Raw genomic sequence first — 24,920 nt, forward strand, 5'->3', positions numbered from 1 at the left:
TAAAAATCTTAAAACACACACACACACCACACACACACACACACACACACACACACACACAGGGGTGCCTGGATGGCTCAGTCAGCTGAGTATCTGACTCTTGGTTTCAGCTCAGGTCATGATCTCGTGGTTTCATGAGTTTGAGCCCCACATCAGGCTCTGTTCTGGCAGGGCAAAGCCTGCTTGGGATTCTTCTCTGTCCCTCCCCCGGTTGCGTGTGTCTGTCTCAAAATAAATAAACTTTAAAAAAAAAGAAAAGCAATTTCTCTAAAAACAAAACACACACACACACACACACACACACACACACACACACACACACACACACACCCAATCTTGTTATCAAAATAAAGACCACATTTCCAGCCTCTAGCCTCCCTTATAGTCATATGGTCTTGTTACTAAGTGGAGGAGTATGTGGCAGCTTCCATGAACCTTCTTTAAAAGGCCTATCCCTTTGTTCTCTATCCCTTCTTTCATACCTCTGTCTGGAAAAGGATGTGACAACAGAATTTTCTCCTCCATTCTGGCCTGTCAGCACGGGATCCAATCCCTAAGAATGGCAGAGCAGTAAACTAGACAGAATGAGGACCCAGTAAAACAACCTCTACAACTAGCCAGAAACCAAGTTTCTAAGGGATTTTTACATGAGAATGAAAATCTTAATTCCTCATTGTTGAACCCAATCCTAATGGATACACACTGTATCAATCACTGTCACTTCCCTAGTTCAATATACTCATTATCAAATACTCAAGTCTATCCACAACCTAGCACTGGGTTATTTGCCCTTATTCCGATTTTCTCTATACCTTTTGATTTCCTGTCACTACATCTCTGTTCATATTAACCTTCTTTCTTGGAAGGCATCCAACCTCCCATTTAGAAGTGTTATTTATCCTTCCAGTTCCAGCTCAAAGCCCACTTCCACCACAAACCTTTCCATGGTTATTAAAGACAGATGTGATCTTATCTTCCTTTGAAATATTAAGGCATATTCTATTTGTGCCACTCAGCTAGCAATGCTTAGTTTTCCTTTTAGGTGTATAATCTCATCTACCCGCCCCCCCCCCCCCATCCCAAAAGATTCTAGGCTCCTTAAGACAGGCTCTCTGCATGAGCAAAAAAAAAAAAAAAAAAAAAATTAAGAGGCCCTGTCCACAAACATTTTTCTAACATGCACTATATCCAGAACAGCACTTTGTGTACAGAATGTGCTCAATATCAATTAAAACTCCTGATAAATTTAATTCAGCCTATAGAGTTTTTACCACCAAAACCCATTATGTCCTTTATCAGCTAAAATTCAAGGGTAGCCTGTCCTAATGTCCAGATTGTAATAAAATCTGTTGGATATAAACACAGTTTGTGAACATGGGAGTGTAGCTATCTCTTTCAGATACTAATTTCATCTCCTTTAGATACATGCTCAGTAGTGGGACTGTGGGATCCTATGGTAGTTCCTTTTTTAATTTTTTGAGGATCTTCCATAAAGGTCGTACCGATTTACATTCCACTGAGTTCCTTTTCTCTACACCCTCTCCAACACTTGTCATTTCACATCTTTTTGTTAAGAGAGTGGACCTTAAGTGTTCTCAACAAAGTGTTTACACTAAAAAAAAAATTTTTTTTAAACAGGTAACTGTAGGTGACAGATGTGCTTATCAGCTTAATTATGGTGATCATTTCACAATGCACACATATATATATCAAACCATCACACTGAACACCTTAAAACATACAATTTTTATTTGTCAACTATATACCTCAATAAAGGTAGGGAAAAGGTTTATACTAAAGACAATAGTCCATAACTTATCCTAGAAAGAAAGAGGCTACTGGGGGAAGAGGAACTACATACAGTTCCCCTATTTTAAAAAGTTAATATTAAATGTAAAAAGCATACAAAGCACAGTACAAAATACAATGATAAACTGTAGACCTGCCCATTAGCTTAAATACAAAACACAAAAGAATCAGAGGTAAAACAGAACAACAGATGTAGATGACTAGATTAGTTTAAGAGTTATCATATTTCTCAGCTTTGTTTTGCTACCACTATAATTGTTCCTCTAAATCAAACTTCCACTTCTTCTTAGTAATTCTAAAAATACATCCTATTCCTAAGAAACAAACTGAATTTAATGTGCTGGGAAAGGTGGAATTTGAAGGACATGCAGTATTTACACTATATAAGAAGGACTGGAAAACTTCCATTTTTGAATGTGAATTTGTCTTAAAGGAAATCAATGTTAAGACCTAAACAGGTCACCCAACAAAATGCTGAGTAATAAGGTAAATCATTGTAGGTATTAATTAGATTAATTTTTTTTAATGGCATTTTAAGTACCCCTTTGAACTAATAATTACATGCTAAAGAATTTATCTGAAATCCTTTCTTCAAAGTAAAAATTTCAAAAGCAATTTTTTTTTTACCTTGCTTGAACTTAATCTGACTGTGACAAAAAAAATGAAAAATGATACCACCTGAGTCAAGATTAATGTTAAGTTTAGCTAAGGTATTATACATCTATTAAATGTGTACAAAGAAGACTGAACACAAGCAATTATCAGGGATCATTATACCTACCTTGAAAGATTACTGAGGATTAGAATGTATAAATTAAACACTGCTATTTTTGTAACAAATGCTAAATTTGCCTGTATGTTTCTTTAAAACTTGAAGTCAAGGGCAGGAAATTCTTTTCTGTAAAGGGCCAGAAAGTAAACACTCTGGACTTTGCAAATCAAGAAGCAAGGTCAAGGATATTATGTAGGTTCCTATATAACAAAAGAAAACAACTTTGCACAAATTTTTATTGATGAAATTCAAAATATAATAATAACAATGGCATACAATATTTTGGTAATACAGGTCTACTAATAAGAATGGAATTATTTGGGGGAGGGAGGGGTAACATTTCATGTAAGTGACGTCCAAAATTAGTGTTCCCTATCATCAAATCAATTGCAATTGTTCATCTATAAAACCATTCATTCTCAGTTCTTGAGCTTTACAAAATGGTCTGGGCCAGCCATATTTACTTTGTCATATCTTGCTCTAAGTACTAAAGTTACTTGAGAAACAAATTAAAACACTACAAACTTCTTAATTTCCAAGAGTCAGCTTCTAAGCAGCTGCAATTCATTTGAATATCAAAATTTTAAACTTCTTAACATAAAGTGCCTTATCTTTAACAATCATTTCTACACAGCAACTTATTCCTCCTTGACTCTTAGCTGTAAGTTAAGCATACACAAAGAATAATGCTAAATGCAGAAGAGAAATCTAATCATCTTAAAACTCTTATTATGTAAGAATCCAAGTTACACAGGAGTACAAACAACAGATAGAAAATATTTTTATCAGAAATTAGGGAAACAGAAAATAACCAGAATTAAATAATTGAGGGCAGTAAATGACATAAGATAAAGTAGAAGAGAGGTGGAATTTCTCTATCAAACATGCTGGCAGCAAGGGCGTAGTGGGTGGGAGGGGTCCTATTCCACTAAAAGTTAAAGAAAACATTATCTTGAACCTTTTGGTAATATTAACTTGAAGTAAATATTTAGTTTTTAAATTTACTCTGAATATTACTTTGAAAAATGTCTTCATCTGATTCTAACCATTAATTTAAAACAATATAACTTCACACTGATAAATACCTTTGCAAAAGTTAAGAATACTTCACTACCTTTCTCAAGTTAACTCTATTCAAGAAATATCTCAGCCTCACCAACAAGGTCCCAAGACTAGAAAATCATTATTTTTGCCATAAAAGTATGTGACTGACTCCTACAACTGCCAAATTAAAGGAAATATTCATTCCTTGCTGCTAATATTAAATGAAGATATTAAACCTTAATGTTGAGATATTAAATATTTAAAATATTTTCTTATGAATGATAAAATTAACAACTTTAGTTTTCTAACAACTTCATTGAATTAGATTGTGGAAAATCTAAAACCCAACTAAACAAGATATACAAACCTAACAGGATGGAGCTGGGAAGATAATACTGCCACATAGAAGCATTAAAATTTAAAAATATCTTTTCTATACCCTTTTCAGGGGAGTCCAATGTGCTCTGTAAGAGTAATTTTTTAATATAACATTTCTGGGAGAAGGGTAAAGACCCATCGATTTTTGTGTCTCAAAAATATGGATTTCTGATCTTATCAGCACTTTAAGCTAAATTACAAAAGCATTCTTATTTGACAAGTCTCCTCTGGCCTAGTAATTTGATGTAATACAGCAAAGAAAGTTCTTAAAATTTCAAAATTGAGGGGTGCCTGGGTGGCTTAGTCGGTTAAGTGTCCCACTGCAGCTCAGGTCACGATCTCACGGTTCATGGGTTCAAGGCCCAGGTTGGGCTCTGCACTGACAACTCAGAGCCCAGAGCCTGCCTCGGATTCTTCGTCTCCCTTTCTCTGCCCCTGCCCCACTCACACTTTGTCCCTCGCTCTCAAAAAGAAATAAACATTAAAAAAAATTTTTTTTTAATTTTCAAAATTGAGGAAATAAGCTAAAGAGGTGTGAACAACTTACAGTGTAGAGACTGGCAAGAACTTCTCATTACCCATTTACTTTTAATAACCCTCAACATATTTTAACCTAAACTAGTGGCTAACAAAAGGTGGAGAGCTGGCAGAAACAAGCATGTATGTTTTGGGAATGTTCCCTAGTTTTTCTAATATTTCACATTGGTTCTAGTCCAGAACCAATTTTCTACATATTTAACAGCCAAGTTAATTTTTAAAATTCTATTTACACAACTATCAGCATTGGTACAAAATTCCTAATCATTACCAATTTTCATTTCATCTGGTTCTAAAGGTGATACGATTCAAATATGCAGCATTTTTAAAAATCATGTTAAAGCTCGAAGTCATAGATTTTTAGAGTTGAACAGCATTTCAGAGATCACCTAGTCTGAATCTTTTGATTCTTCAAGAAAAAGAAACTGCGACTCAAAAGTATGCCTATGATCACAATCTAGAGAGTAACAGAGCTGAGACCTCAACTCTAATGCCTTGAATCTTCAGTGCCCTTTTCATCAGACCAAGGTGCAGGAGACTCCTCAGCCCCCGTGATTCAGAATCACATATATGAGAGCTAGTTAGTTGAAATTTCCATTTCAACAACTGCTTACTTATTTCAGAACCCAAAAGTTTTAAAGAAAGTAAATATTTATTTTCATAGTATATTAAACATTAACAGAAGTTAAGTTCTGATAATTTAGCAAATACCCATCATATAAAATTCCAAATTATTGCTACTTTCATCTTATTATCTTAAGTTTAAGTAAAATGATCAAATTTCTAACGTTAAATTCTTTTCTTCTACTTAACTATGAACATTGCAGTAGGATTGTAGTGTAGTGTACAAGATCAAGGCTGGGAATCAAGACATCTAGGTTTTTGTCTTAATTTTACAACACTCTGATAGCTTAGTGACAAATATCAATCCCTCTGACTCCATTTCTCATTTCCTGATCAGTGATTAACATATTGAAAGGAACTATTTATTGTAAAAACTTAGTGTCAGGAATATTACCTATATTGTTTCTAATTCTCGTATTTTAGAAGAGAGGCATCATTCACCTATTTTACAGGTGAGGAAACTTAGGCTTGGAGACATTAAATTTTCCAAGAAACTGAGCTAGTTAGTTAGTAGATGAGCTGGAATTTAACCCACCTCTGCCTAACTCCAACCTAGAGCCCATGGGCCCTTGCATTACACTGTTTTTGCTCAGATCCTAATATGTGTGATCCTACTGTGGTTGGATGAACAAGTACTATCTACATATGCAGGACACTTAGGGAGGTAAAAAGGATAAAACAAAAATACATGCTGAAGAAACATACTGTAGCACTTTCTCCTGTTACTAAACAAAAATGAATTTTTAGTAAAACATTTAAAAACTATGCTATTGATACTATTCTCAGTATTATTAACATCAAAGTGAGCACTGTACAATTAAAAGACAAACTGATTTTGCTTTAGAAGTAACATCGTAAATTATACCATAAAATAGGTATCTTTGTTCCTATTCCATTAATTGAAATAAAATTACTCTGAAAGACCCATTAAATCACATGCACATATTTAAAGTATTTAATGAAATTAGAAAAAAAAAATGGCATAACCTAACAGAACAGAAGGAATCATGAGAAGATACCAGTTCTTGCCCTTCCAAACAGATAACTATACCCTTCGATATACAAGAGGATGGGCAGATTTTAATACAGGGCATCTCTACAAAGCATTTACATTCCAGTATCAACCTATCTTCACCACTACAGATAGATGAAGATACTATGATACGGCTCCGACAGTCAAGATGCTTTCCCAAGTTTCTATGTCATGTTTATAACAGTAAAATGTTCAGTAGATAGTGTACAACCAATTCTCTGCGTATAGCCCTTGACTCTTTTCCAAATTTAAATTCGGGGGGGGGGGGCGGGGACTAGAGCGATGTATTTCACAGTGATTAAGCGTAGTTTAAAAGCAAACCAGAATTGAAGATTCTGGTTACCTTTAACCTATATCATGCCTTACAAGTAAGAGCATTTATTAGCCCCAAATGAAAACTTCTGTGCGCACTTCGGTTACGTGTCCGAATATGTGACCTGATAACACGACAACTTTACATAAAAATCATCAATACCTCTATGACTCTGGCTCCTTTCCTAACAATGGCCAACGTGTTAATTTCTGTAATCCCTACACGAGTAATGACTCTGACCACATCAGTTCTTCCGGAGTTACATCCAGATCTAACTTCTCCCCCCAACCCCCTTTTTTTAAACCTCCGTTGGAGGCGAAAACCCCGACCGAACCACACAAACCACGCACTGAAGGGGCGGGCGTTCTTCACCTGACCCACTCCCTGCGTTAAACATCCATTCCGTCCGTAACCCTGTAAATCGCAAGAGGAAACTCGGACAAAACTGCAAATATAGAAAGCAACACAGAAAGAAAAAGAAGAAACAGAAGAGAGGGAAGACGCGGGGGAGGGCGGAGCCCGCCTGTCAACCTCCAGGGAGCTGAGGCTGGAGTGGAGCGGACCGGGAGGACCCCGCTCCAGAGCAGCGCCAACTCCCACCGCCGCTCCCTCCCCTCACCTCGATCTCGCGGATGTTGTTGGAGGTGACGAAGATGCCGATGCCAATGGGGATGAAGATGAGGCCGATGATGAAGAAGGTAGGTAGCACCGTGCCAGCCGTAAGAATGGGCTGCCAAGCCGGCAACCGTTGCTGTTTGAAGGCCGTGTTATCCGGCCTCCGGTTCTTAGCGGTGCCCCCAGGAGCACACGGGGGCCCACCATCCACTTCATCCTTCGCGTTATAGTTCATCGCCATCGACCCCCACGGCGCGGCTCCGCGAAGCGCAGGTGGACCACCCAGGGGACCCGCCTGCTGACCCTGACAGAAGACGCGCAGGCGCCGCCGCCGCCGCCACCTCCTCTGTAAAGGCGGAAGAGGCGGGACACCCTTCCGCAGACTGCCGCCGACCGGAAGCGGGAGTCGGCTGGGGACGCCAGAGGGAGGGAGAGAGGAAGGAGGGAGAAGACTGAGGGACAAGGGGAGGGGAAAGGGGAGGAGGGTAGAAGGGAGAGGGAAGAGGCGGACGCACCCTGATCATCTGCCCTGTGACGACAAAGTGAGGGCCTCAATCCCCCAGAGCGTGGATCTACGTTGCGCCCGCGCCGCCCTGGGAGCGAAGAGGTCTCGACGCTTACGTCGTACGCTTGTTTTAGCTCCTCGGGCCGAAGCTTCTGCTCTCACTCACCTGACTGTTGCTGTGGTTATCTTGGCGAGGGCCGTTTTGGGACGCAAGTCCAGCCCACTGGGCCCAAATCACCTTCCTCAGCCCTGGAGCTGCTGAAGTCTTTCTGGTGTCTTTGGCGCCAAACAGGTTTTTGTCTTGCCTCGAAGCCCTCAGAGGGGTATCCGAGCATTTGAAAGACCACACCAAGCCTGGTGGGATTGGCAGTATTTGCTTAGGTTATAAAACCGCGACTTTCTCTTAAATATATAAACCTCTACTCAAGGCGCAAACGTAAACGTTAAAGTGAGATGCGTGATGAGTGACCCTATTGTACTGTAAGAATAAATCCTACCAGATGGTGAACGCTTTTAGCTTACCTCTAAGCTATTTTCTCCTCCATTAATGGTCTTTATGTTAACTTTTACCTTATTTTCTGTGTCTGCGTTTCTCCTTTGCACTTTAAGAAGTCTCTTGTAATAAGCTGTAGCTTTTTATTTTACTGTTAATAAAAAAACCTCAACGAATTATGGCAACACTATAAAATGAGATACTATGTAGACACCTTAAAACTGCTGAGTACTTAATGACCCTCGGAAATATTCCTGATATAAAAAATAACTAAATTACACCTAAATAGTATAAAGCCCAACTAAAAAGTAAATAGTGGTAATATCCATTGACTGGATGGAGGATACTTTTTCGCTGTTTTTTGCACTTTTGTATTTTCCACAATTCCTGCAATAAGCATATATTTGTTTTTGTTTTTGTTTTTGATTTTTAGTTTATTTATTCTGAGAGAGGAAATCCCAAGCAGGCTCCAAGCTGTCAGCGCAGAGTCCCCATGAGGGGCTCCATCTCAGGAACAGTGAGATCATGCCCTGAGCCAAAATCAAGAATCAGATGCTTACCTGACTGAGCCACCCAGGTGCCCCAATTTTTTTTTTTTTAATTTTATACAAGTCACATTATATTGGAGTCTTTGAAACCGAAACCAGAAAGTAAATTATAGTATCCGAAAACAAATACCCAAACTTTATTATCTGTCAGGCTTTGTCTGTATTTATGCCTTTTGTAAGGTAAGCCAAGGAAGGGGAAATGAAAAGAGTCTTTGGGCCTCATAATTTAAAATTAAATACATTTTCACAATGACTACAAGTCTCAAGATGTGAGCCAATTAAGATCTGGCAGATAATTGGCTTGCTTGGTTTTGCCCTTATATGACATCCATTATCTCTCAAATTCTTAGCCCTATTGACATAGGTGGGTCTATTTTGTTTTGATCTATGCAAGTTTACTTTTAACCTAAGGCTCAAATGGAAAACATTCATCTATCACAGTTAATGGAGAAGGCATGGAATACCTTTATTTCGCTAAGTTCTGTCAGTTAGTAAAACTGTGTATAACAATATTAGACATACTGCAAAAATATAAAGTATGAGGCACATTTTTTTTCTCCCCGTTTTGGCCTATATTATCACATCCACTAAATGTCATAGTTCCTTAAGAGATTTGCTATTTCAGCATTCTGTGTAAATGGTCAGTTATTTTGCCCTAAGATTTTTGTTGTTCTGTTACGGAACCTGGTCTGGATCACCCCACGGAAGAACCAAGCTACACTTGGATATCTTGGAAGGCAGGAGGTTTATTTTACACCGGTGGGCTCAGAGATCATTCTTCAGAGGTCTGAGTTGAGAGCATCAACAGAGGGGACAGTTGATAGTCTGTTACTTCCACATTCTTCATTAGTAGTAATTTGGCGCCAGCCACGAGCAGGGTGGGAAGAAGAACCCAGAAGGGGAGTCTTCAGGCAGGGACTGCAATTCCCCTATCGGTCCTGTTGGCCATCTTATAACAGGTTTTTCCCTATCAGTTCTAGTGATCTGAATGATGGCAATATGTTTATCTGCTTTTTTTTTTTTTCAGTTGTGTTTGTCATAGTAAAGATTAACAACTTGTCTCTTTTTTTTTTCTTATTAGAAATTCTATTTTGACTGAAACAGTTGTAAAACTGAAAGCTTCCTTAGATTCCTTACATTTTCCTTTTTCAAAATCTCTTGATGATAACCTTAAGAGTTCCTTCCCTCCCCCTTCCTTCCTTCCTTTTTTAATTTAAATTCTAGTTAGTTAACATACAGTGCAATGTTGGTTTCAGGAGTAGAATTCAGTGATTCATCACTTACATACAACACCCAGTGCTCATCACAACAAATGCCCTCCTTAGTACCCATCACCCATCTAGCCCATCTCCCACCCACCTCCCTCTGTCAATGCATAGTTTGTTCTCTATCATTAAGAGTCTCTTGTGATTTGTTTCCCTCTATTCTTTTTTCCTCTCCTTCCTGTATGTTCATCTGTTTTGTTAAATTCTACATATGAGTGAAATCATATGTTATTTGTCTTTCTCTGATTGACTTCGGTCAGCATAATACATTCTAGCTCCATCCACATCATGGCAAATGGCAAGATTGCATTTTTTGGATGGCTAATATTCCACACACACACACACACACACACACACACACACACACACACACCAACATCATCTTTATCCACTCATCAGTTGATGGACATTTAGGCTCTCTCCATCATTTGGCTGTTGTTGATAATGCTGCTATAAACATTGAGGTGCATGTACCCCTTTGAATCTGTACTTTTGTATCCTTTGCGTAAATACCTAATAGTTCAATTGCTGGATTGTAGGATTGTTCTATCTTTAGTTTCTTTAGGAAACTCCATACTGTTTTCCAGAGTGACTGTACCAGTTTTCACTCCCACCAACAGGACAAGAGGGTCACCCTTGCTCTGCATCCTCACCAACACCTGTTGTTTCTTGTGTTGTTAATTTTAGCCATTCTGATAGGTGTGACATATCTCATTGTGGTTTTGATTTGTATTTCCCTGATGACGAGTGATGTTGAGCATCTTTTCATGTGTCTGTTAGCCCCTCTGGATGTCTTCATTGGAAAGGGTCTATTCATGTCTTCTGTCCATTTCTTAACTGGGTTGTTTGTTTTTTGGGTATTGAGTTTAATAAGTTCTTTAGAGATTTTGGATACTAACCCTTTATCAGATATGTCATTTGCGAATATCTTCTCCCATTCCACAGGCTGCCTTTTAGTTTTGTTGATTGTTTCCTTCACTGTGCAGAAGACTTTTTTCTGGATCAAGTCCCAATAGTTCATTTTTACTTTTCTTCACATGTCTAGTAAGAACTTGCTCTGGCCAAGGTCAAAGAGGTTTCTGCTCTTACAGTTCCTTTTCCTCCTTGTACTGTGCCGTCACAATATGCTGCTTTACCGAGCTAACATTTTTTTTATATCCACATCATTATTTTAGGGGACTCAATTTTATAATTTCCGTAGTTACACATTGTTTTATGATACTCCTTACCAGGTAGGTTTTGTTTGTTTGTTTTTGTTTTTTAATTTAATATGATAAAGTAGAAATTTTTTTTTAATTTTTTTTTTAACGTTTTATTTATTTTTGAGACAGAGAGAGACAGAGCATGAACAGGGGAGGGTCAGAGAGAGGGAGACACAGAATCTGAAACAGGCTCCAGGCTCTGAGCTGTCAGCACAGAGACCAACGTGGGGCTCGAACTCACGGACCGAGAGATCATGACCTGAGCCGAAGTCGGCCGCTTAACCGACTGAGCCACCCAGGTGCCGCATAAAGTAGAAATTCTTAAAGGAAAATGTTAGTCAGCATTTCTAGGGTAACAAAAGCCAGTGGTTGTTCTCATAGTGGATTACCAGTATATGCATTTCTCACTGTAGGTATGACTGTGTGTGTGTGTGTGTGTGTGTGTGTGTGTGTGTGGGTATTGATACATTTAGATAACATTTGTGTTGTTCAAATGATTGTTCATTTGCTGATTCCTAGTAAAAGAATTTATGTGGCTAAATGATTTTGATTAATGCCAACTACCAGATCATTGTTATAAGTATGCAATGATTGCATAAGCCCAAATATAAAAGTAAATCCAAAACAATAAAGCAGTCAAACCCCATGATCTGAAAAGATGTATGTAAATAGCCTTTGGCAGGGTAGTTTTATAATATTTTTTTTTTAGCTCAATTGCTCTGTTCAAGTTACTGAACTAGTTAACCAGAAACATTAAGGTAAAAAATATTGAATAATTATTGAGTAATTTAAAGAATTAAGAAGAGGAAACTGAAACTGGGCTTCTTACTGTTTTTAGCCAAAGTGCCAGATTTGCTCATTAGACTCTTTTGAGTATTTGAGTCTGCTTTAGCTCTCTAGCTTCTAGCCATATTTAAGCCATTTCATTCCCATGTGTAGCATAACAATGTTCCAAGACCTCAAGTTAAAGAGACCTAAGAAATGTGCTATAATTTTTACCAGCATGAATTTAAGAGAAAGTTCTTAGAGACTGGAAGTGGTTTGAATTGTTTTTAGTGACTGTGTAGTATTTTTGCTTGTTTATTTTTGAAGCAAAAAAAATTTTTTTCTATTCAGTTAATGGCAGCTTACTTTAGAGAACTTTGGTGGGACTAAATATTCATTCGTAATTGATAAGATTTTTAGGAAAAAGATCATATAGAATTTGTAAAATAAATTAATTTGTTATATTTATTGCATCAGAAATTGATTCCAACTGACACTGAAAAATTACTACTTTTAAAGTTGACTTCTTCCTGCCTTTTTTGTTGTGTATTTATTAAACGTTTTCAGTTAGGCATTTAAGAAAATTCTTTTGTTTTCACACTGAGAGATCTGGTTAGCCTGAGGTCATTGTGCTGAAAGCTTTTGCAAGTTCATGAATAATAATCATAGTAGTCAGAAACACAGTCAAACAAAATATTTTAATGGTTAGTCTCATTAGAAGAAAGAGTAGACAGCCTAAGAACTTTGTTTAGGGAAGGAAATAAGGTTTCATTTCTCATAATTCCACACTTTATTTAAATGAAAAAATATAACCCTAGTAAGATTTTAGACTTTATGACTTCCACTGTATAGACTCTCTCAGTTGATTACATCCCATGGGATATATTTTCCAATAGGTGCCATCAATTATAGATAAGGTCTTTCCTTCAAATATGACATTACCATCTCTCAGTTGGCGGCCAACTGACAGATGTTATATGTATAATAGTGAAATTAGTTTTTAAAGGAGAGAGTCAAAAGAAGGAAGAGACTTATTACTCCATGAGAATAGAAAGATAGGGGGGAAATGTTTAACTTCTTGGGCTGCCTGTGTGGTTCAGTCGCCCTGGAGCCTGCTTCGGATTTTGTCTCTCCCTCTCTCTCTGCCCCTCCCCCACTCGTGCTCTGTCCCTCTCTCAAAAATAAATAAAAAAACCTCTTACAAATCATGTTTGGACTATTTTTAGACATAACTACATTTTTCTGTTTTTCCAGGTTTTAAATTATGGGAAGTCTGAGGGGAGGGAGAATTAGCAGGCATTTCATTATTATTTGTTTTTTTAAACACTTGGGTCACTTCTTTAAAATAGCTCTAACATATTTTTGAAGGATGACTTTCACAAAATTAACTTAAATGTGGAAGTCAACTTCTATTGAGGCTGAGAAGTGAAACAATTTTTTTTGTCAATGGAACTAAATATTTATGACAACAAATAGCCAAGACTTCCTAGGACCTCCCTCTGACCAGTGCATGGTGAGGGACAAGGTAGGGGTTCAACAGACTGTTCACAACATTTTTTATTTTCACTGAATCTTCTGAGAAGAATCTGTACTCACTGTCTTCAATTCCTAACCTGTCCAACCTATTGCTCCCCCACTTCAGACCCCACTTCTGCTGAAGCAGCCTTGCTAACTAATTCCTACTCATCCTTCAAGATGCAAGATAGTAGCCAATTTGAGGAGTCTTTCTTTGTCCCTATGGCTAAGCTAAGAGTTTCTCTCTGAGTTCAAGGCAACTTGTACATACCTCTATTCTTGCACTTAACTGTAGTACAGAAAAATATGTTTTTGTCTGTCTTTGCTATTAGATAATAAGCTGCTCAAGGTCAGAGACTTTTTATTTGTCTCGATATTTACAGCACCTGGAAAAATGCCAAGGTCTTAAAGGTATTCAGTAAATCCTATTGAACTAACCTGACTTATGCTCAACTCACATTTTAGTGGAAGAGACATCTTGGCAACAAACAACTGAAAAATACAGAGGTCAGTGCCATATAGGATGTATGCACAAGGAGTTACAGGAGATGCCATACCTCATCCTCTTTGTGATGTCAAAAGTTAAACTGTGAGGACTGTTAAACTGTTAAAGTGGGTCCTAAGGCCTGAGTGACATTATGGCTCTCCATGCAGGAAAGAATAGGATCAAAAATAAAAGAACATAGAGAAAGTTGAACCTTATACTACACTCATTATTAATGATTTGCAGGACTCCATACCCTAGCTGATCATGTGCTTTTTCTCAGGGGCTTAGGTTATTTCCCTGGAAACCAAGATTTCTGGTACCCTCCATTTTGGGGAAATACTCTGTTAGCTTATGTAGTCCATTTGTGCCACTTATCTACTTGCAACGACGCTCCATGTGGGAACGAATGCTTGGCCTCTTTGTGAATTGAAAATGACTGAACACACTTTTCTTGTTAAAATGGCATAGGCCATATGGTAGTCTGATAAGATGAAAGCCCTTTGTCTTTGCAGAGAGCCTATCTTCCCTTAAGATCAGTGATGGAGAGTCTTGTTTAATACTCTGCATCTAAAACCTTCAGTGGGCACAGAGGTTTCTACAAGGGAAGGATCAGCAGGCAGAATAATTTGGTAAGGAAGATCTGGCACAGAATACTTTGGCTAAGGTACTACTCCTAGAGGAGCAACACTTTGGGGTTAAGTAAGTAATTGGGTGCCTACAAAACACCCTGCCACTTTGACTAAATATATCCTGCTGTCAAAGAGGAGAAAGAAATGTGTCCTAGGAGCCAGAAGCTAAAAATGAGAATGATGATGGTCATGGAAAAGGTCTGTGAAGATTGGGGAAAAGGAGATAGAGCATCTGGAAGAAAAGTGGGAAAAGGCCTCTCCCTAGAAGGAATTATATTGCCCTTTGCAAACATTTATACAGTATCTTAGATTCACTATGAGGAATATGCAAGTTCTGTCTTTAAGAAGCTTACAGGCCAACTGGAGAATAACTTTGTACACCAATACCAGTCAATATAAGGCAATATAAGAATGGGAAAATGGACTACTGAAGAGAAAGGAAAAAAATATTTTCTTCTTAGAGATGCTTATCTCTGAAAGAAATGCTGAAGATAATTCCAGGGGAAATTAAAGAAGAACTGATTATCTTTAAAAAAAAAAAAAAAGTTATCTGGGAACTCCAGGGAACTGGGACCCAACCATTATCTGTGGATCAGGTAGCTATCCCTGGAACTGTGCAGTCAGTGAGGGTTGATCTCAAAGGGAATTGAGGGGAGGTCTCAAAGCTTGACATCTTTTATAGGTTCTGTGGGATACTGTTAAATACAAATTTCAAAAGTAAATTTTAATGATATGCAAAAAAAAGAAAACAAGTATGATGCAATGTACCCTATTTCCAACATGCATGGAGCCCGGGGAACTTGTTCCAGTTTCTGTGTACAGGAGAATAGGCTGGTGCTCATTAAGAGTGACTTTAGTGGCACCTGGGTGGCTCAGTCGGTTGAGCTTCTGACATTGGCTCAGGTCACAATCTCACTCAAGGTTAATGAGTTAAAGCCCCATGTTGGCTCCCTGCTGTTAGCACGGAGCCCAATTTGGATCCTATGTCTCCCTCCTTCTACCCCTCCCCTGCTCTTGCTTTCTCTCTCTCAAAAATAAACAGTTAAAAACAAAAAAGTAACTCTAGCCCAGGGCTCAAGGGGAACAAATTTATTTAAGCAAATATGGTAGAAAGCTTGAGACCTTCCTTCTCCTGGGAAGTCACGAAACAAACAGACGACGACTTTTGGCCAGTGCTCTTAAACTATGTGCACCAAAGGGCTCCACTCCCCCAAAAAGGGGCCACAGAGCTGCTTTTTGGGTAAGACCCCTAACATCTGCAACTTTCCTATAGAAAGCATCTTTGTTTAGACATCATCCTTGCCTGCTTTTTTGATCTTTAAATAATAAACAGGAGAAAACCATTCCTTTGTTCCAAATAAGGCAAAGATAAGTAGAGATTGGCTACAGACCACCATTTCTGACACAATAAAAGGGGCCGGAGAATAGCCCCACTGTCCCCCTGGCCCACCTTGCTGAAAGCATTACCCAACTGCCTCTCTGGAAGAGGGGCTATGGATTGCTGGCAAAACCTCAGGATCATTTGCTCTACTGAGCAATCTACCTTCAGATTGACAGCAGAAAGTAGTAGAGGAAAATCTGAAGACTGACTGGCATTGCATTTGATGAGGATAAAGGGCTGAGGGAAACCCTATAACCAGTTCCATCTCTTGGTGTCTTGCAGTTTTCATCTTACTAAAGAATCAGACTATGATGTAACTCAGAGGAAAAGTATCTCATTTTGGCAGATCTGCTGTACCACTTCTGCTTATTCACAGTGAAAAACATATTTTTAAGAAAACATGAAATGCAGAAGTGAAAACTATCTTAAAGCAAATAATTTTAAATAAAAATAAGGTGAAGGTTGAATCCTCATTTTAAATGATTTTAATTTTACGAATATTATGTTCCAACTCAAAAAAGAATATTGCACAATGTTTTTATATCACAATTATTCTTTTTCTCACTCTCTAGTGAGACTTGGATAAACATGGTTGACTTTGGAAATGACACAAAGAGAACACCTTAGTTGGCTAAATAATTTCAATAACCTTTGAAGAACTGAAAGCAAGATATTACATTCATATAAAAGACAAGTAGATACCCATAAATTCACTTGGCTGGAGTGAAAAATAACAAACTTCTCATGTACTTAATAAAACTTAAAGGATACAAAATTGATAATGCTGTGAAAATATAATGTAACACCAAAATTTTTCAATGCACTTTTTTGCTTTCGTAAATCCATTAATTAAACTGCAAGACTTGTAAGAATATCTGATCACAATGTAAGCCTCTTACAATGGAGAGGCTGACACCTGATATTTTTTAAACAAAATCTAAATAAATACAATCTGCACTGGTAAAAATAACAAAATCTGTGAATGGTAAGGCAAAATTACCTAAACGATATAAATGAAAAAACAACACCAAAAAATAAATGTATTATGTGATGACACCTATAAACATTTCTATTCAAATTTATTAATCTATAACATTTTCCCTATGTATCATATGTTTCCCTATGTTATCATATAGTTATGGAGTAAATGTTGACAATGTAAGACAATAAAATATTAGTGGTCACTAAACACTAATTAATTTCAGGAAAATTTCCTAATTTTTATGAATTTATTACAATAATTTTTATTGTTTTCCTCTTTGCCTTCTAATTAGTATCTTTAGCAGGAGCTTAGCACTGGAGTCCAAGGGGGGTTGTATGCCTCAGGTGCCAGTTGTGGGATTTTTTAAACTTCCATTTTGCATTGTTGTTATTTTAGAATTGTTCCTCATCAGATTCATAACACACCCAACTTTTGCTGTTTTTTATTCACTTCCAGGAAAATTCAACCACAGCAAAAAGAGAAAGAACAAAATATTGTCTGAAATTGTCAAAATATTGACAAAATATTGTCTGATATTATCAAAATATTGTCGGTCATTTTGTCTGATCCAACATTTACTCTTGCTCTACCACTGGTTTTTAGAACCTGTGAATTATTTCAATAGTGCTAGTGTCTTTTTTAATGCTTAAGCTAGGTATTCCACATCATGAATTTTTTTTTTATGGTTGTCCTAAGAGACAATTAATTCTTCACATTTTGTGAACATTCTAGGCATCTATCATCTGGAAAATTTATCCACTGTCTGCAGAACATACCTCAAAAAATCTCTACAGAAGATACCTCAAAAAATGCTCTTATCAAAAAAAAGGGGGTAAAATAATGGGTAGTTCAATTGTTGCACTTTAAACTGGAATCATTTCAGAAAATACAATTCTTCCATTCAAAACTGATTATCTTTCATATTGATGATTGGAGATTTACTTACAATGAAAGATATAGAAATTATGTGAGTCTAGGATGGTTCCAGGGTTGCACGTGGAGGCAATTTTTTCAATTGGATGTGGATATTGGGATAAGACTATTTATGATCTTATTTGTTTATTCATTAGATAAGGATACAACTAGTTGGTGGTTTCACTTTTCTGTTAATTTTTAATATTTTTTTATTTCAGAACAATTTTTGTATTAATTTTTATTAGTTTTACTCATCTGTCACTCAGATTCCATTTAGGTTTGCACAGAGGACTTGATCACAGCATGAGCAGAAAAGGTCTCAGCATCCATCTAAGTGACTCTGATCGCACCACCATACTTTGCATCGCAAGTACCAAATTTTATTATAAAGTCAAGAGAAATTAAAACTTCAGATCCAAGTGAATTACTTGTAATATTTTAAATTCCAGAGGTAGTCTCATTCTCTAGCCTTTTCACTGTTAGCTTAATAAAATTCCTGCAAGTTGAGAAAAAGTTATTGCTTCAAATGCTAATTTGTGATATATCAGAATATTTTGCCATCAGAAGTATAACCATGGGCAAATAGGTAACTTAACTGTGTGTCAAAAAAAGATAACAATACAAGATAAAACCCTTTTCTAATTGAAAATGCCTTTACAGTTCAGAAACATTTTCAGAAAACAAAATTCCTAGCAACAGTTTTTAAAATCTTCACACATACACACTCTAGTTTGCTTAATCGTTAATCAAAAGCTCTGAAGGATATGTGATACTTTCACAATCATTCAAGCTAGGACAAGCCTACCATAGCATTTCTTTTACTTACAAAAATCAAACTAATTTTACATAAAATATAATTTAATTTATAATATCTACCAAATATGATTGCTAATTCCACAAAGTATACCTTAAAACCTTCCAAAGGTACCTAGGGGGAAGAAGTCAAATTAATTTTTCTATTCCAGGGACTCATTGTGGACTCACCTCTATGGGCTTATAACCTGGATACAACCTGTCAACCAGAGAAATGAGCCAACAGTGTTGTTTGCGTGGTTTTTAGGTATTCATGTGACACTGGGAAGCATTCTTTCTTTAATCTCAGTAGAGTTACATGATATATGATTTCTACATTCAGAAACTAGTATGTCAATTCTTCATTTACCTTTAAAGTTATCTTTTTAAACACCTTATTGAAAACATATCCACGTTAGCAAAGTCTTTTTTTAAAAACCTTTGTTATTAGGGTTTCAAGTAGACTTTAGATGCACATTTTTCCATAAACCTAAATTTGACAGCAGCTCTGACACTGAGATTTGAGTAAAGCACATTGTGCTTTTATCTTTAAAGAATATATTCTGCAACCTATATGCAGTTATGAAAAAATATCTAAATCCTACCTATCGAGAAGAAAAAATGTTATCTATCATGAGATTTCTCTTACCATTTTTTTAAAAGATGCAGACATTACCTAGGTCATTTTTTATTTTTCGGGCTTTCATTTGGGCAGACTGTGAGAAATATCTTGATATCACAGTCCTTAATATAAGTCTTGTATATATAAGCAAATAATGAAAACAGAAATATAATTGAACTGTCAGTCAAAGCAATTCCCATAATGCTTACTGGTTAAACTTACATATCTCCTTTTATTAATTTGTTCCGTATGAAATTCAATTCATCCAGGGGTTTTGGCACAGAACACTAGAAAGAGCAACTTTTAAAACTGGCTCTAGGTATTTAAAATTAAACTCTTAAATCAGCGTTATTACTGTGGAGCCATGATCAGACACAGTATTGTATGGCAATAATAAAATCTCTTCTAGAATCTCCTGCTTCTATTTTATGTTTTGAATTTACCCCCAGGAAATATATAGAGTGTTGTACTTTCTTTTCCTTCAGAAAAATAACAAATTGATAAAGGAAAATAATTATAGGTTTCCATTTTGAATGCACCAGTACCAATACTTTGAATAACTGACAGTGTATTCTACAGGTATATGTGCCATAGACTACGAAAAAGGAAACACTTTAGGAAAAAAATCACATTACAGAGTATATTATAAAAATAAATTACATAGCATGTGCCCATGGACCTGAAAGCTTTACAAAAGGCAGAGAAATTTATTTTGACACAAAGAGTGAATTGCTCTTGCTACCTATTTTCATATTATCAGCAATGCCATTTTCAGCTTTTACATTATATCTTCAAAAAAAAAATCACTGGAAGTAGAAAATTATTCCCAGTAGTGATCAGTAGCACAGAGGACCTTAGTGATGATGAAGGGCTGTAGAAATACTATTCATTCAACAGGGATTCAGAGGAAGTACACACACCCAGTATGTGCTTGGTTTACCATTTCATCTGGAGTTCATTCGTAACTGGTGAATGACGATGCTTTCTATAAAGAGAAGAAAGACAGTATTTTCAATTAAACTGAAAACTCAATAGTTTATGTGGGATCAATACTACATTGTCTCACTTAAAGACTAGATGTTAAACAACAAAACAAACAAAAACAGATACATGAGCCCAATAGCTTCTCCTGCAGTTCTTTACTAGTCTTGGGTAATTTCTTTATATTGACATATGTGCTTTACCTCCAAAATTCTCAAAGCCTTTTAGAAACTATGTCTAATATTCTAATAATATTAGGTTGATTTTACCCCCAGGAAAGAACTGAACACAAAGATATTAATTACTGCATATAAGCCCCATGCTGGGAAGCTAGACTATTTTCCAGAAATAACTATACTCCTCTAGCCATACGTTTTCTTCTTTTTTTTTTTTTTTTTTGTAATGTTTACTTATTTTTGAGAGGAAGAGAGACAGAGTGTGAGTGGGGGAGGGGCAGAGAGAGAGAGGGAAACACAGAATCTGAAGCAGTCTCCAGGCTCTGAGCTGTAAGGACAGAACCCTACACAGGACTCGAACTCATGAACTGCAAGATCATGAGCTAAAGTTGGACTCTCCACGAACTGAGCCACCCAGGCACCCCCATACTCTTTCTAATCTGAGCAATATTCACATATTTTTTACTTCTTTTTTTTATGTGTGTGGATTTGAGTTTTAATAAGGAAATAGTCATTATCTACTCCTAAGAAGTCACTAAACACAGACAACTCACATTTGTCTTGGACTACTTCTTTTTGCAAAGTTATGTATATGCTTTTAAATCTAGATTCATTCTTATAAGGGTAAAAAAAATAGCTTGAGATAGTACCAGCCATGTTATGGGTGTGTGAGCCGAAGTCAGACGCTCAACCAACTGAGCCACCCAGGTGCCCCCAAGGATTGCTTATTAGGCACTACTATGTGTCCATCGCTGTGCTAAGCATGGAACTATATAAGTGATCAAAATGAGAGAGAGTCCTGCCATTTGCTGAGATTATAAAGAACAGAGCAAAGAAATAACTAAGCTTCAAATGGTTCCTTCACCTGAAATATGTAATACCTCCCTGTCAGCATATGGCAGTGTGGTAAGCTTAGAAACTAATGTCAGGGTTAGTCAATGACAAGGACATTTTCATCTATTATTTTCACTTTAATATCAAATAATTAATATTTACATTTTATTTTTACTTAAGTAGTTAACATCTAAGTAAACATTAATTAAAGCACATTATATCATAGACCTATAGATTTGTGCTAATTATATACAGTGGAGGATCCTTTGTCAAAAAGTTTAATTTGATTTTATTAACTTGACTTCATGCTGACCACTAGATGGAGATATTCCCATTCCTTCCCTCAACCTTTCGATTTGAATTTGGGATAAAACAGATGGGAAAGCAAAGTAGAACGAAATCAATAAAAGTTTTATATATTTAATAATATTTAGCAATGAAGGCTTTGTAATGCTTTTAAGACCCACATATGATTTTTCACAATGAGAAACCCTTAAAAATCATCTCATTTTTCTCATTGGAAAATTGCTCTATCTCTAAATTTTTTCAATGCCTAAAAATATATTGAAATCTTAATCCAAAAACTAAAAGCACTAGTTAAAATACCATGCAGTCAAAAATCAGGATCTAAGGTTCAAATTCTATTTCTCACTCAACACTTTTTCCTTTTTAAAATTTCTGTAGTTTTCAAAGAGTGAAAAGACAGATCTCAAGTCTCCCTAAAAGAATTAAAGTATCTGGCCCATTTTCCTCCCTTAGGAAAGCATGGAGAACTTAAATTTAAAAGAGTGAAATCCAGAATTGTTATTATCCTAGATGTGATTTAGAACGGGCATGTCTTTGTTTCCTCACCACAAAATGAGGGTATTAGAGATCATCACTAAAGTCCTTTGCAGTGTAAATATTTTGTGTTACTAGAATACCTTCTCTCACCTTGAGTGTGCAAACCTCAAAATTCCTAGAGTTGCCTTAATCTTAACATTTTGCAATCCTCATCATAATAATAGCTTTGCAGAATTAGAATTTTCAGAATTCGGAATTTTCAGTAATTGGTGAAAATACATATGGCAAAAGGGTCCATACATAGAAGAAACAATGTCTTGGTTGGACCATTACATTTTATTATTACATTTAAATTAGCAAACTAACAATCCCGCATGATATATATACTAACGCTATTAATCAGTCTGCTTTCTAAAACGACTATCTTAAAAATACTTGACAATGCTAAGTAACAGTTTATTTTATTCTACTTTAATAATAAAAGAGGATATTTTATTTTTATATACATAAGCTTTATTTAACGGAATACAATCAAGCCCAAGTTATTTTGTTTTATACACATGAAAACAGTTCATCTTGTTTCTAGAGATAGTGAAAAAATATCTATATAATAGAAGCTCTATGAATTGAAATGTACTAAACATATTTATTAAATCTACATCTGCTTATTATCTGTTTTCCCCAAGTCTGTAAACTGACTCAGAAAATAATCACCCTGCCACTACAGCAAATTGTGAGAGATAAAAACATGTTACTTCTCCCTCTCTCTCTCTCTCTTTCTGCCTCTCCCATGTTCTCTCTCTCTCTCTCTCTCAAAATAAATAAATAAACTTTAAAAAGAAATGTTGCTTTAAGCCAGTAGATTTTGAGGTGACTCATTACACAGCAAAACTATCTGGTGCATACAGAGTCCTTGGTTGTCAGCAAAAAAAAAAAAAAAAAAAAATGCTTTAGGGATGATGCCATTATTTATGTTTTTTTTTTTTTTTTAAAGGACAGAGTTTCAAGTCTTTCCTTGGCTTTTTTTATGGTTCAGTACAATAAAATAATGATATAAATTTTACTGAAGTTACAAAGTCAGTGAGCAAATCTTATTCCATTTCCTGCTTGTCTTCATTTCATCTCAGAATTAGACCCAAATACAGGTCATTTGGGGCCTCTGAAGTAACCTGAGTAAAATCAGGTATAATTCTTCAATAAGGTTTCTCTTTTTACAGACACCATTTTTCTGACATTAGTAATTTGTAGAGAATATAATAGACAGGTTGAGACCAAAGGCCATAGTTAATTTCTACTTCTATCGCAAACTCAAAATAGCAAAGTACTTAAATTTGGGGCCTTCTGATGTGCCAACAGTTAATAACATCATTTCCTTTTTCCTAATTGGAAGAAGGAGAAAACTGTAAATCTTAATCAGCATACACACATGGGGACATTGGATTTTTATGTATTTTTGACATTAACAGCTTACCAAAAGCCCTTACAGACACTTTCCTCTGTATGTTTCTTTCAAGTGTTATCTTGATGTGTTCTCAGGTAACACATTAATACATTATTTGTAATTATGATATTATTGTGAAAAGATGTTTCACAATAACATGAATTCATAACATGAACACACCAGCTATTAGATGATGTCCATGGAAAGGAAGTTCAACATATTATCAATTCCTAATTACACTTGATCTTTCTCTTCATGCTCCTTGGGTGGTAATCCCAAACTACTGGCCAGCCAAATGACTTGAGATCCAAAGTTATATATGCAAGATGGGATTTGGGGAGAAGTTTGGGGGAGACTCTCTCTTGAGTGCTAGAGTGTGGCAACATGGCAAAAAATTGCAAGTTTGTTTCTTCCCAGGAGAGCTCCTTGGCTGTGGAGTAGGAAAGATGTATTCCCTGGAAAGTCAATGTCTTCCTCCCAAGCAGTACATATGTTTATACTCTGCCAAACTCTCTGCAAGGGGACACTTGAGCTCTGAATTTTAAAAGTCTATTCTAGTAAATGAGACAAGATCGCTTTAATAGATAGCCTCTAAGTTCACACACTAAAGACTAAGATAGAAGTTCAATTTATAGCAGGACTTTCTCTCTGCAAAGGAGAGCTGCTTTATCCACAGGAAACTGCACACCAAATTACTACAGAAAACATTTCCTCTTGGATTTTGCTTCAGTTTGGCTGGCTTATGACCTGTTTCCCTTGTTTCATGGCTCCCTACTCCCTGTGGGCTCTGCCTAAAGGGCAATGCACAGGCTTAGGGCTGTGCTGTTCTTCCTCTCCACTAGGACCCAACACCAGCTTTAACATGCTGTCTGCAGAGTGATTTATTCACCTAAAAAATGTCCTAGAACTTTTAGATATTGTTTTCTAAAGTGCCTAGATATTGTTTTCTTTTAAGGTTCTCATTTTAATAAACTATTTCAGTATTCATTCCTGTTATTATCACATTCAGAAATTAATCAGAGTTCTGAGAAAACATCTGTTTTAAATAGGAAGTCCAATAAACTTCCTCTGTTGACTTGGACTTGTATTCCTTCTTTTCTTTTGGATTCAGCTCAGCTAATTAAAAATACTTCCGCTAATCAGTTCTGTCATTTGCTTGAGGAAACTTTTGAACCAGATGAAATACACTCCCTTGGGGTTTCTCAACCATCTAATAGTTTATTTGCTTCCTTCCAAAACATTTCCCACTCCATCATCAGCCCAAACCATCCCCTTACCTCTCCAGTTGCAGAGTTACCAATATCAGTTATGACTGGTAACTTCTTTTTTAGGCAACTTAATCCTTATCTCTCACATAGTTTACTATTTCTAGATACAAGTAAATTGGAAATAATTATCTCACATATAACATTAACTATAAGTCAAAGTTCAATGGTGGAAAACAGTTAAGCATTTGAGTTAAGATTGCTTATGTTCTAC

The 24,920-nt window shown here is 36.4% G+C and overlaps 2 protein-coding genes across 2 annotated transcripts in view; both read right to left on the reverse strand.

The window, feature by feature from the left end:
* The window catches only part of TMEM30A (transmembrane protein 30A), a 38,651-nt gene extending 31,073 nt beyond the window's left edge, over positions 1-7,578 (reverse strand). Inside the window, exon 1 of the mRNA XM_042939183.1 lies at positions 7,130-7,578. Coding sequence (XP_042795117.1) covers positions 7,130-7,366 — 237 coding nt within the window. The 5' untranslated portion in view covers positions 7,367-7,578. The remainder of the gene's footprint in view (positions 1-7,129) is intronic.
* A 12,335-nt stretch (positions 7,579-19,913) lies between these two features.
* The window catches only part of FILIP1 (filamin A interacting protein 1), a 301,024-nt gene continuing 296,017 nt past the window's right edge, over positions 19,914-24,920 (reverse strand). The window contains exon 12 of the mRNA XM_042939194.1: positions 19,914-20,211. Coding sequence (XP_042795128.1) covers positions 20,171-20,211 — 41 coding nt within the window. The 3' untranslated portion in view covers positions 19,914-20,170. The remainder of the gene's footprint in view (positions 20,212-24,920) is intronic.

Source organism: Panthera leo, chromosome B2 (genome assembly GCF_018350215.1).
Source record: "Panthera leo isolate Ple1 chromosome B2, P.leo_Ple1_pat1.1, whole genome shotgun sequence".
Classification (NCBI taxonomy): domain Eukaryota; kingdom Metazoa; phylum Chordata; class Mammalia; order Carnivora; family Felidae; genus Panthera; species Panthera leo.